This window comes from Lethenteron reissneri, unplaced genomic scaffold (genome assembly GCF_015708825.2).
Source record: "Lethenteron reissneri isolate LAM-NWPU_2019-01 unplaced genomic scaffold, ASM1570882v1 scaffold_1931, whole genome shotgun sequence".
Classification (NCBI taxonomy): domain Eukaryota; kingdom Metazoa; phylum Chordata; class Hyperoartia; order Petromyzontiformes; family Petromyzontidae; genus Lethenteron; species Lethenteron reissneri.
In genome coordinates this window covers 388,091-404,555 of record NW_026891698.1, presented here as the reverse complement: position 1 = coordinate 404,555, position 16,465 = coordinate 388,091, and the positions used below count along the sequence as shown (strand labels likewise).

At 49.1% G+C, this 16,465-nt stretch overlaps 1 protein-coding gene across 1 annotated transcript in view; it reads left to right on the top strand.

Moving 5' to 3' along the window:
• Positions 1-3,063: 3,063 nt before the first annotated feature.
• The window catches only part of LOC133339604 (endothelial zinc finger protein induced by tumor necrosis factor alpha-like), a 35,198-nt gene continuing 21,796 nt past the window's right edge, over positions 3,064-16,465 (top strand). Inside the window, exons 1-3 of the mRNA XM_061547728.1 lie at positions 3,064-3,316; positions 5,415-5,562; positions 5,849-6,060. Of these exons, the coding sequence (XP_061403712.1) occupies positions 3,064-3,316; positions 5,415-5,562; positions 5,849-6,060 (613 nt within the window). The remainder of the gene's footprint in view (positions 3,317-5,414; positions 5,563-5,848; positions 6,061-16,465) is intronic.

Here is a 16,465-nt window from a genome sequence, read left to right as displayed (position 1 = left end):
GCTCCCAAAATATGACCAAATTATTTTTTGCCACCTATTGTGCCAATTTATACGCAGCACACCTATTCAAGAAGCCAAGTCGGGTGACACGGTTATATTCTTAACGTGCCAGTTTCCGCTTTGAAGATGTTTTGACGCACTTTGAAGAGAAATTTCGTGTATCTAATTGCAAAGTTTGGCTGTGGGAATTGTTCTTAAACTTAACCGCAGTGACCGAATAGGCCATTGGAACCTCATTTGCCAGTAAAAAATATTATATTAGTTTTTTTACCCTTTTATCTGGCAACAAAACTGACACCTTTTTTTACAAGGAGTCATGTTTGCATAGACCACAATACCTGCAGTCATAATGCAAAAAAACAATGACCGAATACGGTCGTAGAGATTGAAGCGGTAAATGTTTGTATGGGCGACGACTTATTTTGTTTGATTTTCGATTTAAAGCTTTTTCGATTTAAAGTTTTTTTTGTTTGGTTATGTCAGATCATTACGTGGCCTAGCCCAAATACATTTCTAAATGTTTTCTTTTTGCACCTTCAGCTGATCAAGGGAGAATCGTTCTTCCTGACGGCGATGCCGGGAGACGCAGCGGGCAGCCTGGTGGGCGCCGTGTAGGCCTCCACTCTGCCTGTGAGCCCCATGCAGCGTCAGCCACTCCAGGTTAGTGAGTTTGTCTGGCACAAAAATAATAACAACTGGGTCCTTAATCCAGAGCAATGCTTTTGAATATATAATTTGATGAAAAAAATAACAATAGATTTTTACCCCTTCCTGGCAATAAAACACCAAATAGATGCCTTTTGCAAGGCATCATGTCTGCATTGACCACACTGAGCACTTGTGGAAAAAATACCAGAAAGGTTCAAACCGAATTTTTTTTTAGGCAAACAGTTCCCATAGGAATATATATGAATATAATCATATTGGGAATCTTAAGGCTATAAAGGTGGTTGTATTAAGTGGCTATTGGATGGGAATGCATACATATACGGTTATGTTAATTTTATTTGTTAGCCATTTTCCGGCTATTTTACAAGGGAAATCCGTGGTTTGTGTGCACAGCAGCAACAAGAAAACAAAGACAAAAACGTAATTATTGCAGAGAAAGAGTACAGGGACCTTAAAGGAATATTACACGACTCACAAGGTCATAAACAATATTTATCTGGCATAAAGGTGTATCCGTATTAACACAGCAGCTCCCGAGGTCTCTCCCAACACGTGGGGAAAATCGTCAGCTATAACCCGCTCGGCATTTCCAGAACCAGGATTTTTATTTATCCTAGAGAAATCCGATGAGCTATGCAGATCTTTTTCATAGACGTCCACAACCATTCTCCCTCCTTGGATTTAACAATCCACACTCATCCGCACCTCCGATTAGCACGGTCGGCTACGTATGGCGCGAAATAAGTTAAAGATGCATGCACACACAGAGGTGTGCTCAGAAACAGCAGGAAGGCTCGACTGCCACCACGTCTTGCATGCAGTACCATGTGACCACTGCTACAATTCTCTACCTCCCCCCCACCGTCTGCCTTGCCTCCCCACAGATGGTCAGCAGTGACACGATATTTGTGCTGGACACAGACAACAAGCTGTCGCTGCAGCACAGCCCGACAGCGCGGGCCACGCGCGCACCATGGCCACGCCGCCGCCACAGTAGCAGCAGCCCACCGCCATCGCTGCAACGCCGGCACCTCGGCTGGGGCGGCCGCGCCGTCATCATCACCTACCGTAGCCCCTCCACCGCTGGGTGCGAGAGTTCCGAAAGCCGGCGCCAATCTCTGCCCCAACTGACCCCCGCGGCTCCCATCTGGAGGACTGGGTGTGCGCTGAGCTGCACGCGCTGCTCACCGCCTCCCAACTCGAAGCGCCGCCGGCTGCTGCTCTGCCTGCTCGATGGCGAGTGGGACAAGGGATGAGCGGAGCCATGCGGCGGCGGCGGTGGTGACTGCGGTGGCGACGGCAGTGGCGGTAGCATAGCGCTTAGCGCACTGCCCTACGAACCCGGCGACCCGAGTTCGATTTCCGCTCACGTCCAACACCATGGACGATTATCTGAACCGGTCCTGGGTCTTCCCAAGGGTACCTGGTGCGCTTTGTAAAATCATTGTCACTGGGGAGACAAAGGCGGTTGGGCGTGGTGCTGGCGACCTACCCCCTTGTGTACCATACCGGCCTTCATAGGTGTTCGCTCACACTACTTGCCCCAAGTGTGTTAAGACTATACAGCGGATCTTTGTCTTTGATGGTAGTGGTGGTAGTAACACGGTGCGATGCGTAAGCAGGGCCATGTGGCAGTGGTGATGATGGTGTCGATGATCATGGTCAAATAAATCCATCCAATACTGTATTTATAATGCACCATATTCAGAAAATAGCTGAAGTTGAAGGGCAGAAGGCACTGAGAAGGTTTAAATATATTCAGCTAAACAAGAGAAATGCATGTTTTTAGTCGAGTCTTTAAAAGACCGAGTGTCATCGTTGAGCGGTCTTCAGTTGGCAGACTGTTCCAAACCACCAGGGCTTCTGTCCGAATCTCGGTGGATCTCGAGTGGACACACAGCAGCAGCAGGTTCATAGCAGATGAGCGTTGGTTTCGGTACATTCGGGTGGATGGCATTGTACTTGGTTAACCTTTGCTATGAAAGTGAGTACCTCGGCCTTGAACTGGACTTTCTTATGCACTGGTAAGCAGTGCAGCTCCTTGAAAAGATTTAAAGAGCTCGCTGGATGGGTGGCCAGGCAAGCGACTCTGGCGAGAAGATAATTTTAGTGATTCTGGTGGCAGTTGTGATAGTGGAGGGTGGTTGGTGTTGGTAGTGATGACACGTCAATGATGAGTGGTTACTGAACACGTTTCAATGCCACGCGTCCCTAGCAGGATGTGCAAGCGCAGGCTTTTGTAACTGCAGCAACTCGTCCGTAGCGCGCATCGGCCCTTTGATGAAAAAAAGAGATTGACGCGGGAGGATCGGCTTCACGCGCCGAATCTTCTGCCCGCAGTCTGGCAGGACCCTTGCGTGCACGCGCGACAGCTCGTGCTACTCGCAGTACAAGATGGAGCACGTGCTCGACTCGCTCGGGTGGCTGCTCAAGGAGGTGGACTCATCCTTCCTCATATACCTGACGATGCTGCCGTGGCTGCCGACCGAGGCAGTTTGGCCGCCCTGCTCCACGTTGCCGTCGTTCGGCCGGGCCTGCGACCTCTACCTGCGCGTCAGCAACCTACGGCGTCTGCTCGGGTGCCACGCCGCGTACCTCGCCCTGGAGATGTCGGCAAACAGCATGCTGGCCGGCGACCTCAGTGAGCGTGAGGGCACGGGGGGGGAGAGATGTGTGCAGAGCATGGGTGGGAGAGGCAGACGGGAAGAGGAGAGAGGGGCGTAAGGAGAGGAGTGGAGATGGGATGGCAGGAAATGAAAGGTACGGATGTAAGAGGAGATGCGAGGAGATGGAGACAGGGAAGGGGAGGAGGGATAAAGAGGAGGAAATCTGGGAGGAGCGAGGAATGCTCTCAGTGTTAAGGGTCAGAGATGGCCGTGTCCTCTCTCATGCAGGAACATTTGAAAAATGTGCAGCCTGACTCTCTGAAAGGTCACTTTTGAAAAAGGTCTAAATACTCGCTCGGATTTTAAAATATTTACTCACAATACAGACAATATTCATAGATGTATGTGTCGATTTAAAGCTTTCGTGACTGCAGGGATTCATCTTCTTGGTTCTTTCGGTAAAGTCACATAGAAGGGAAGTAATAAAATAATAAAAATAAAACATAATAAAATAATTCTCATGACGTTTCGGCCACAACGCAAGCAGCCGTCCTCACGTGAAGAATGAAACACCACCAAGCTTGGAGCGTATATTTAAGCTGGAAGAAGAGCGCCTAGACAAAATAATTTGCATATCAAGAGGAATTTAGCATATGGAAATGCGTAGGAGGTGGGCGGGGGGGGTTTCAAATTAATATTATGCCCGTGCATTATGCAGGATTAGCAGCATCAAAGGGAGGGGGAAGGGGGGTAGCATTAACAAAGGAAAGGAATGTTAATAGTATGTAGCTGCAGTTGCTAAACAACCACGTAAAAAACTAAAGTATAAACTACATAGCATCATCAGTATACTTACTATACTCTACAATAAGCTGAGTTACTAACAGTAAGTGTGTATCACACTGCTATATGTTTACAATTACGATACTATATATTACTTTGTATATTGTATTAAGCATATAAATGTTATACTATTTGTTATTATACACTGTACCATTGACCATCGTGTCAATGGGTGAGTCGTGGGGGGAAACTTGCAGCGGAGCAAAGAATCCAATCCCTGCGGAGAATACAATGCCAGTGAGTGGAACGCGGTCTGAAAGTCACCGTAAACGTGAACACAATCAGTTAAGATCCGAAATGGTTTATTACGTCCTTCCAATGATTGCTAAGCCAGAATCCATCTTCTCGGTTGAAATTGTCTCTGTGTTTGTATATGTGGATCGCCTCATGAACGAATCTCTCATGATAGCCAGATGGCTTGCAGAGAACCTCTGTCTTGGAGACGTCAATGTCATGTGAGCCCACTGAATTGTAACTGTGGTCTGCCACGGCTGAGGTGTTTGTCCTACCGTGTTTCAGGTCTGCTTTATGTTCACGGATGCGGTCCGAGACATGTCGTTTGGTTTCTCCAATGTAACTGCTACCACAGAGGCAACTTAGTTTGTAGACGCCAGGGTACTGTATGTCTGGTATATAGTTTATAGCAATACAGTATATAATTTAATGTTGGGTTTATCTATGGCAGTATATAGTACGGTGTAGACTCGTGTGATGTAAGAGAACAAAGTTTAGATGGAAGCATATTATATAATTTTTACGACGTAGAACTGTAATGTATTACTTACTGTTAGTAACTCAGCTTATTGTAGAGTATAGTAAGTATACTGATGATGCTATGTAGTTTATACTTTAGTTTTTTGCGTGGTTGTTTAGCAACTGCAGCTACATACGATTAACATTCCTTTCCTTTGTTAATGCTACCCCCCTTCCTTCTCCCTTTGATGCTGCTAATCCTGCATAATGCACGGGCATAATATTAATTTGAAACCCCCCCGCCCACCTCCTACGCATTTCCATATGCTAAATTCCTCTTGATATGCAAATTATTTTGTCTAGGCGCTCTTCTTCCAGCTTAAATATATGCTCCAAGCTTGGTGGTGTTTCATTCTTCACCTGAGGACGGCTGCTTGCGTTGTGGCCGAAACGTCGTGATAATTATTTTATTATGTTTTATTTTTATTATTTTATTACTTCCATTTTACGTGACTTTACCGAAAGAACCAAGAAGATGTATGTGTATTGAGTGCTTCTTTTGCGTCCCCGTCTCCTGGTGCAGCGGGGGTGCGGTTGAGGAAGGGGTCTCCATAGAGAGAGGAGTGCCCTTCTGCACTGCGTCAGAGCACATCCACACCGTGTACGAGTACCTGCAGGCAGAGTGCTCCAACCAGCAGCTGCAGGACTTGTTCCGGTACCATCCCGCCGTGTTTGTGCCCGACACGACTCGGTATGGTCCTGGTCGCTCACGCTCACTTTCACAGTCGCTCAGTCACTTATTCACACTCGTCACTCACAGGATTATTAGACATTCACGATCGTGAGTGATTTGCAATAGCTTGGGTGAACCCTTCATCCTGAAGTGGATTGACTATAGCGTTTGAAAACTACGGAAAAATGTTTCTGTGAACGCTCACGTTGTTACGAGCCTCGGCGCGCGTAAGCCCGTGTTGTAGTGCGGGAGTTCCCGCAAGCTAAACCGCGGGTCCTGACGCTCGCGCACCCTGTGCCAGCAGGAGGGCAGGAGGCAGCATTCAGAATCTGGGGAGAGCGGGAGCGACGTCGGGGACGACGCCATGCAGGGCTGCTTCCGCTACCTGCACGAGGTGTGCTGGCCCAACCCCACCTGGCTGTTTCTTCGCTACGCGTCGCTGCAGCATGAGGTGTGCTGCCGCAGCTTTGGCTCTTCTACGGCCGCTGGATCAACATGGACGATTTGTTCCTGCAGGTAACGCGGCCCATCGGGAAGCCATTTTTTTATTGAAACTTCTAGCGGTGAGTACCCGGCGTTGCCTGGGCGAAAAAGGCAGACATGTAGTTACACACGCAAATCCATTGATACACACACATAGAGTTACATGCACAAATGGACTCGCACATTCATACATAGACTGAACAACAACCGCCATTCGCCAGTAAGTGGCGGTGACGTCACCACAACGCTTGTGCCAGGCTATGTGCACCTTGAGGCCACGTAAAGTGTCGAACGCCCGCTGGGAGGAAGTCACGGGGCAGACCCAGATGGCACAGGTCAACTGACTGAGACGACTGGCTGATGCACCATCTGTGCCCCCTACTGCGGCAACTTGCTGTGCTTTAGCCACCCGGCACTCCGCTCATTGTTGTGAGTGTCGCTCCTCCGCCCTCCGTTGTTGTTGGAGGGCGACTGCCTCCAACTGCCCAGTAGCGTCCTTCAGGAGACTCCTCCACAGAGGCCGATCTTGACATGGCTGGTACCAGTCATCGGCAAGTTGACTCAGCTCCACGTCCTCCTGTACCACATCACTCCATGTCTTCTCTAGCCCGTGCCGGGCAGATTAGCCCCCTCGATCTGGCCGAACAAAAGATGTTTAGGCAAGCGGTGTCTGGCCATGCGGGCTACATGACTCAGCCAACGCAGCCTTACCTGGCGGAGGAGCTCACCGATGGGACTTAGTCCACATTTTTAAAGGATTTGTGAGCTCCTCACACAATACTTTTTTTTTTTAGTGCTGCCTAACGTCGTGTGCGACTTCACGATGATATTGGTCCCGGTCTAGCACGGCGTGTAGAGTTTGTGCTGTTGTTAATTGTAGCCATGTTTTGATGTTACTGAGCCATATCGTTTTTGGCTGTCCTGGTCGTTTTTTCCCTTCGATTTTTCCTTCCAGGATTTGCTTTAATAGCTGGTATTTGTGGTCGTTTCGGGCAATGTGGCCTAGGTAGTAACACTTCCTGCTAATGATGGTCTTCAGCAGTTGCCTGTCAGTGCCCACATCTTGCAGAACTTGTGTATTGGTGGTTTTGGCTGTCCATGGGATTTTCAGCATTCTTCGATACAGCCACATCTTGAAAGCTTCGAGCCTTTTTGTTGCTGTTGTTGTCAGTGTCCACGTCTCTACTTCGTACAGCAAAATTGACCAGATGTAGCATTTCAGTGTGCGCAGTTTCAGTGATGTACTCAAGTTGCGGTCTGCAAGGAGTGTTTTCCATTTAATAAATGCTTGCCTTGCTTGTTCAATTCTGCTCTTGATTTCGACTTCATGGTTCAACTGATCGTCAATGATTACACCAAGGTATTTAAATCGGTGTACTTGTTCCAATTTTTCGCTGCCAAGCTTGATTGTTATTTCGCTTGTAGTTCGGCTGACCTTCATAACCTTTGTTTTCTTTTTATTAATTCGTAAGCCCCATATTTGACTCTCTGTGGCAACCTCATCCAAGATTTGTTGTAGGTCTTGTTCTGAATCGGCCAGCAGTGCAGTGTCGTCGGCATACCTGATGTTGTTGATGTATTGTCCATTGACTTTAATACCAATGTTTTTATCTGCTAGTGTTCGATCAAAAATCTGCTCCGAGTAGATGTTGAAAAGACTCGGTGACAGTGGGCAGCCTTGTCGTACACCTTTTTGTATTGGTGTTGGGTCTGTCAATTCGTTGTCATATCGGAGTAGGGCTGTTTGCTTCCAATAAAGAGCAATGATGAAGTTGATGTCGTTTTCATCTAGTCCCAGTTGTTTTAATAGAGCTGCTAGTCGGTCGTGGTCGACTGAGTCAAAGGCTTTCTCGTAATCTATGAAGCAGATGTACACTTCTTTCTGATGTTCGTAGCATCGCTGTAGTAGTATCTGTAGACAGAAGATTGCTTCTCTTGTGCCTAGTCCTTTGCAGAAGCCAAACTGTGTGTTCTTCAATGCATTTTCGCATGTGGAGCGTATGCGCTGTTGGATCACCTTCAGGAAGACTTTCAGCACGTGGCTCATCAAGCTTATCAGCCTGTAGTCCTCGCCTTTCCGGCTTGTTGCTTTCTTTGGTATGGCCACAAAGATGGATTGTAGCCAGTCGGATGGAATTTTATTGCCATTGTATATTTGATTGTACCAATTAGTCAGTTGTCGTATGTTGTTACTGTCTAATAGCTTGAGCAATTCTACATGGATTGTGTCGGGCCCGCACGCTTTGCCTGACTTAGTTGTTTTGATTGCATGTTCTACTTCTGATGTTAAAATGTGTAGAGCGTCTTTCGACATCTGTTGGTCTTTTTCTGCAGGTGTTCTCGCGGCGCCATAGAGCTTGTGTATATAGTTTGTCCAGGTGTCCATTTTTTCTTGTTTATTTAGGATTGGTTGGTTGTTGTCCGCATACAAGGTAGCTGTTGGGGCTGGTTTGTAGATGTTACCAGCTTCTTTGAGCTTCTTGTGCAGAGTAAAATTGTCATGTTTTTTAATTAGTTCTTCAATCTCGGTGCATTGTTCTTCCATCCACTTTTCTTTTGCCTGTCGGATTGCTTCTCTGATCTTCTGTTGCATTTGTTTGTACTTCTCCAAGTTGTTATTTTTGTACATTCTTCGTTTGCTCATTAGATCGAGAATACAATGTGTCATCCATCTTCTTAGGTTTTTTCGGTAAAGTCACGTAGGTAAAAACATCAAAATTAATAAAAAAATATGTTTTATTAATTTTGATGTTTTTACCTACATGACTTTACCGAAAAAACCTAAGAATATGTGTCATCCATCGTTGTTTCTTTTTCGGTGGCTGATGTCCCAGCATGACTTCTGTTGTTTCTGTGATGCATTGTTTGAACGAGCGCCAGTACTCCTGAACATCTGCTGTTTCTGTTGTTATTGAGCGGATGCTATCGTTGAGATGTTGCTGTACTTGTTTTTTATCGGCGCTGTTCTTCAGTTTCTCCAGGTCTGCTCGTCTTGTCTTTGTACATTGTATTGATCGCAATTTGAGTCTTATTGTAGCTGTTACTGGGTTATGATCTGACGATATATCGGCTCCAGGGTAGGTTTTTGCTGTAATCACACTAGACTTAAACCTGATGTTAATTAGGATATAATCGATTTGGTTCCTGACGATGTTGTTGTCGGAGTCTTGCGGCGAGGTCCACGTGTACAGTCGTCGAGGTGGTAATTGGAACCACGTGTTAGCAATACTGACACGTTCTTCTTGGCAGAATTGAACCAGTCTGTCGCCTCGTTCAGTCCTTGTTCCTAGTCCGTGTTCTCCGACAATGTTCTGCATTCGACCATGGCCAACCTTGGCGTTGAAGTCGCCGAGGATTATAGTGATGTCTTGCTTCTTCAGCGGCTTCAGCGTGTTGGTTAGTTGCTCATAGAACGATTCGATTTCATGATCTTGTTTATCTGCTGTTGGATCATAAACCTGTAGAATGTTCACGTTGACTTTGTTGCCTACTAATTGTAGTAGTGTTATTCGTTCTGATAATGGGGTAAAGTTGTTGACTTTATTCGCTAATTTCTTGTGTACTATAAAGGCGACACCGTATGTTTGTTTGGTGTTTTCTTCTCCTCCGGAGCAGAAGATGTGGTGTTCGCTCGATATAAACCTTTTTGTTCCAGGCCATTTAGTTTCGCTTAGACCGATTATGTTGATTTTAAGTCGATCCATTTCTTGTATGACATTGGCTAGTTTTCCTGCTTGAAGTAAACTTCTAACGTTCCAAGTTACTACTTTGAAAGGGTTCTTTGACACAAGCTTGGAGATTCTTAGCACCCCTGTCCTATTTAAAGGACACCGATACTCAGGGCCTTTGTTGATTTTGCTTGTCATCATTGAAGTTTTCAAGGGAGAAATAATCCAAGTAGTTTCCCGTTGCTTTCTTGGATCACAATTTATTTGAAAAGGTCATGGGTTTTGTCTGACGTCTCCACTGAAGTCTTCCCGCCTTGGGTGACCCTTCTGAGAGCACTAGGCTCTCGACGGTATAGCGATCAGCTTCTCAGACGTACACAAACTCTCTCGCCGCATTAAGGCACCGTTTCTCGAGAGATTCACACAATACAGCCTGGTTAAATCCAGGAAGGATCGTAGGCAGGCCATTCTAAATGTTTCTAACCGGCGAAGATGTTCCATTAGGGGGGCGCAAGCGTAGAGAAGGGAGGGAATGACCGTGGCCGAGAAGACCTGGAGTTTCATGCGGAGCGAGAGACCAGGTAGCTTCCACACGGCGTAACGCAGCCGATGAAAAGATAATAGCGCTCGACTGATTTGGAGTGAGACCTCCCTCTGCTGTTAAACCGGAGCCGGTCATGAGTACACTGGCCAGGTATGAGAATGTCGGCAATCTCTCCATAACTGCCGCATCACCAATTGTGAGTTGTGGGGGTGGATTGTTCGACGGTATAAAATACCCAGGCAGGTGCTTCGTTTTGGTGGGGCTGATGGTAAGGCCCCACCTCTTGGTGGCAAGCTCCAGATTCAGCAGCAGCACATCAAACTCCTCCTCCGAGTGAGCAGCAATTAGCAGATCATCGGCATACATAACGTGGTTGAGCAATAGGGAGCCATCCCTTGACCGCACCCGGGCATCGATCAGCCTCCCATTGTATCTGTAGCAGATGGGAATTCTTCCGGTACAGGCATTGAAGGCTTGACGAACTACGTGGTCCAAACATATGTAAAATAATGTGGGAGCCAGAGGACATCCCTGTTGCACCCCAAGGTGTAAAGGGAATGGCTCTGACTCACGGCCACGTAGTTAGACGCTGGGCCGCTCACCATCATGAAGGTCCTTAAGGATGGTGATCAGTGGGTCAGGGACTCGGAAAGCACAAAGAGCAACCCAGCAGGTCAATAAAGCAAACGCATGGACTAAGATGGACCTACATGGACCTACAGACACGCAAAGAAATGGAGTTACACTGACTAACATGGAGGTGTTGGGGCCGCTGGTCCCTGAAGTTCCTCCCTGCACCGTGTCTATGGCAGGGACTGCGCCGTTCGCCGACCCCTCGCTACTCTGCGAGCAGCTGCTGCCGTTGCTGGGCTCATCGCCCGACGGCTCCCCTCCCTGGTCCGTCCCTCCGCGAGCTCGTGTGAGAGGCATAGCTCGCCGCACGCTCTCGTTCACCTGTAAATGCTGCGTTGTCTCTCCACCAATCACGCGCTCTAAACGGGGGTCAGGGGTCGGAGGGCGAATGACGCTGCCCTCACACCGCGCGAGTCCCTGCGGCGATAGACGGAGCTGGTACCTGTGGATGCACTGACCCCTTTCCCCACGCTACGAACGCACACACCTGCACGCACGCGACACCCACTCGTGTGCCGCTCTACGCAGTGCTCCCACGTGCCGAGCCGCTGTGTACACAGCACCACACACGTTCCCACTTCTCAGCGAGATCACACGGAGACACGGTCCGCTATTAAGGATTTATTGTTTGCTACCTGGGACTGGTGGTTGAGTCAGTATGAATCGACGAGGCTAGCCTATTCTACTACCCCTGGACCTATTTCCTATTTATCGGCTACGATCCTAATTCACCTTCTTACTCACTGTTAGGTGCTCACGGCGGTCCGTTGATCCTGTGCTCGCAGCGTACCTCAATGCGTCTCACGGACATCCGGGTCGCTGGGCTGGAGAGTGTCTTGTCGCCAGGTGCTGGAGTAAGAGACCGATCTCCCCTTTGCGCCCCCTTTTTATCCTTCCTACATCAAAGGGATGCGGCTCCGAGCGTGGTGGCGGCCCCCTCCCAGTTTTTCTTTAACAATGGGCGCATGCCCGTCAGCACGCATACGGCGGTTCCGGGCGACCTTGCTATGCTAATCAGCTGCGCTGCGTGTTGTGGCGTTAATTCTAATTAATCCCTTTCTCATGCATGGCGCTTGGTCTTGCGCATTATGCAGCGGCGTCCATCACCACGGCCTGCTGTGGAAGTTAAGCGCGGAGCCTCCGCATGTCTCCACCACCTGCCCCATCAATTGCGCACTATGCGTCCGAGTCACCTCTCTGACTATTTGCCATTCCCGCCCTATCCTTTAACTTCCCTAACGATGGCACCTACGCACTCGAGCCCGCTTTGGCACTCTAAACTATGCCACCCCGTCCCTCCTCTGCCTGTCTCGTCGACCCGTGTGTGGGGGGATGCGTTTCAACTGCGGTGGCCGAATGCCCTTCGCCGCGACCATACCATCTTAAGGCCGGTCGCAGCGCCGCGGTGCAAAGTAGCGTCGGGGGAGGTCGTCCAATTCCCTGGTCACCGGAAACCGTGAAAGTTAATCCCGATAAGGGTTTCTCAAATAAAAACCGGTCGGTCAGGTGACCTCTCCTCGGAGTTCTATGGGGGGGGGGGGGGGAATGCGTACGGGTGTGTTCATGTGAGGTGAGGGGGACGCGGGGTCGGCTCCATCGCTTGGTGGTGGCTGTTGTATGTGTTGGATTATGAAATTTTGATAAAAATAATAAAAATTATCAATTTTCCGAAAAATGCGCAAATCGCATAAGTTATGTTAATGTATGTGTAGTGGCGGTACGCGCTGACAAAGGGGCGGCGTGCGTGTGAGCGCGCCGGGCGTGGCTACGTCAAGAGTGGTGGTGTTGACACGCGCCGACAGTGATGGATTACGGGGCGGCGCGGGGTGCGTGGTCGTGCGCGCTGACACCATGTGGGAAATAGGATCGTAGGCAGCACGCAGTGATTGGTCAACTGGGGTGGGTGCTCTCAGCGACGTCCGCATGAAGGACTATAAAGGAGGACGCGCGGGAGCACTCGGGGGGTGGATAACCAGTTGAAGATCGAAGACGGAGCTGAAGAGATAGGGCCCCAAGACCCCTGGTCCCGCGGTCCTTATAAGGGCCAGGACGCTGTGTGGTTCGGAGGCGAGGCTGTGGGACCCGTGGTCTGACGTCCATGTGGGACGAGGCTGTGGGACCCAGAGTCGAGACGGATACCCCGGTTGGGTGGGTTCTGAGAGCTACGGGGCGTAAGAGCCCGTGAGGGTGTAGCCAAGGGAGCCCCGTGTGTCAGGCTGTACTTAGCCACCCGTGTAACGATAAGTTGGTGTTAATAAAAGGTGTGCAACCCGTGAAGTCGTCTCCCGCCAAGTTCATACTCTACATATGTAATTATATGCATGAATTATGATAATCACGGAGATAATCGTAGTAATTTATGCGAATGCTTGCGATTATGTTAATGTGAGCAGTTATGATAATTAGGCTTAGTTTTGTTTATCCAGAGTTGTATCAATCAGGATAACACGATTATCATTGATTAAACATTTACCGATTATCCTAGTGTGTGTTATGTTATTTTAGGTCTCCAAATTCATATCTCATCACAGGCTACAGTTCTTAGGAATAAGACAGTTTTGCATGGACCTTGGAAGGAACACTCGATATGCTTTTGTGATAACAATTTTATTCTAAACAAACATGTGACATTCTGGCATGCAGGTCAAATATGCGTCAATAAATTCATGAGCAAGATTCTGCAATTAACGAAAATGAATGACTAAAACACTTATTCATTTGCGAGATTATGCATTTAACTAAAATGAATGACTAAAACACTTATTCATTTGCGGGATTATGAATTAACGAAAATGGATGACTAAAACACTTATTCATTTGCGAGATTATGCAATTAACGAAAATGGATGACTAAAACACTTATTCATTTGCGAGATTATGCAATTAACTAAACTGAAGGCTAACACTCTTCTAACAATCGTAACCTCTACCTTTCCACCAGGCATCTCATTAGTTCCCCCATGTATCGATCACAATCGGCGACTGGCCGAGTTTGGAAACAAGCATGACACAATATTCATATGGCGGTAATAAAAGCACTTATTGTACCCCGAAAGCGAAGCATACTTCAATCGATTCGTTGGCAAGATTATATCTGTTAACGGAATGTTTGAGACAATGGTGGGTGAGGGCGTGTGTGGTGGTGGGAGAGCGAATCTGGCTCTGTTTTAATTAATTCTCTATGACAAAGAAACCGGTTTGACAAGATATTCTCTGTATGCTTCCTTGAGTCTGTGTGTGGGGAAGTAATATGACCGATCAGGAGATTCCTCTGTCCGTGCGGGTTTCAGCCGAGACTTTCTCCGCTGAGAGGTGAGCGGTGGCGCTCGTTGGTCCTCGGTAGCTGATGGCGCGGTGGCGCGCTCTCTGCAGCTCTGACGGCGGCGCTCGTTCGGAAGACTTTGACTCTCTTTCTCCACTGCGGGATGACGAGTCGGTTTTGGTTGATGCTGGTTGATCTGGGTGTGCGTATTAAACACGCGGCGCATTCGATAGCTCTTTCTCTCTCTTGGTGGCAGCCCCCGGCTTCTCCACTGCTGGACGATTGTTGAGTCGGCACGATGCTCGCCGTCGCTCTGGACGTCTTGTCTGTTTTCACTGGTCGTTGGTCGGTGTGTGTTTTGAACACACGGCGCATTCGATGGCGCTGTCCTCCTCCTCACAGCCGTTCGATCAGGCTTTCTCCACTGCTTCGCGCTCTCTGCTTTGCTCGCTTGGTCGACGCTTGGCGATTTCCGCCCTTTCTGCAGGTTGTTCGCTGGTCGTCACTCTGACGATGAGCGATGCTTCGTTCGTTGCAGGGTGGACGTTGGGTGTCTTTGTTGGCTCGAGAGTGATAGCTGGAATCTCTGTCAGCTTTACTCGCAGCTCGGCAACTCGGGGTAGCGATTCTTCTCAGGTGGTGCAGACCTCGGCTTATTGATGCACGTCGCTACCCCGCGCACATCGTCCTTCTGGACGACGAAAAGCTTCTTCGTTGGCGGTAACGAGAGGAGATGGAGCCGAAGCCCCGTGGGGATCTGTGGTGGGGGCCAGAGCCCTGACGATCTATATTGAATGGATTTTTCCTCGGCTTATATCGGGAAAATCCACTCAGTTTTTCCGAGTTGTTCAAAGGCTGTGTCATAAAACATTTCTGTGGGGGTGAACACATCTGCGTCCGTGTGTGTCTTGTGCGTGTCCGTCCGTGTGTCATGTGTGTGTTTATGGGAGCTTTAAAGACCAGCTGTGTAATCATTCTGAAAGGAGGGGTGGGGTTTCCTTGCGACGGCGACACCTAAGTTATCCATTAACCAGACCGACGATTCGCGTTCGCACCGAGTTATACATCATAATCCATGTCTTTGATTATGAATAATATTGTCGCGAAAACCTACACGTTAAGCGAGCTTAATGATCCCCTCCCTTGTTCTGGGCGTTATCTTTTGTCTCACACAGCTTAAGTTTTTTTGGTTTGGAAGTTTAAACGTGACTTATTTGCTCCTTAGTTCCATTGTGATTTGATTGTAAGTGATTCTATGCATGTCGTAGCCGTGTTCATGGTATTTCATCGTGATTTGATCTTCTTATGGGGAATGTTATTTGCTTGCGTGCGAAAGTCTTGCTGTCCATGCTGCGGGGAGACAAAGACAGCTGTTGTTGGGGCCGCTGGTCCCCGGAGTCCCTCCCTGCTCCGTGCCTATGGCAGGGGCTCCGCCGTGCGCCGACCCCTCGCTGCTCTGCGAGCAGCTGCTGCCGTCGCTGGGCTCATCGCCCGACGGCTCCCCTGCCTGGTCCGTCCCTCCGCGAGCTCGTGTGAGAGGCATAGCTCGCCGCACGCCCTCGTTCACCTGCAGATGCTGCGTTGTCTCTCCACGGATCACGCGCTATTAAATGGGGGTCGGGGGCGAACGACGCTGCCCTCACACTGCGCGAGTCCCGGCGGCGACAGACGGAGCGGGGACCTGCAGACGCACCGACCCCTTCACCCACACTACGAGCGCACACACCTGCACACACGCGACACCCACTCGTGCGCCGCTCTACGCAGCGCTCACTCACGTGGTGAACCACAGTGTACACACGCGCACCCACACGCTCACACTGCACAACATTGACCTGGTAATTTAATGTTAAATCAGTGAGTCGACGAGGCTGGCCTACGCTGATACCTTTATACCTATTCCCGATTTATCTGCTATGATTCTAATTCACCTACTTACTCCCTGCTGGATGCCCACGGCGGTTCGTTGATCCCGTGCTCGCAGCGTACCTCGATGCGTCTCACGGACGATCGGGTCGCTGGACTGGAGAGCGTCCTGTCGCCTGGCGCTGGAGAGAAGAGAGCGATTTCCCCTCTCCGCCCCTCTATTTATCCTCCCTACCTCAAAAGGGGATGCTGCGCTGAACAATGGGCTCGCGCACCCCGAGCCCGCGCACGGCGGTTCCCGGGCGCTGTTGATATGCTAATCAGTGAGCGACGTTGGCGGCGTACATCCTAATTAACCCCTTACCCTCCCTAACAATGGGGCCTGCGCGCTCAAGCGCAATTATCCCAACCCTCCATGACTATGCGCAACAGCCCCTGTGATCCCGCTATTCATGCTGTCCCGTG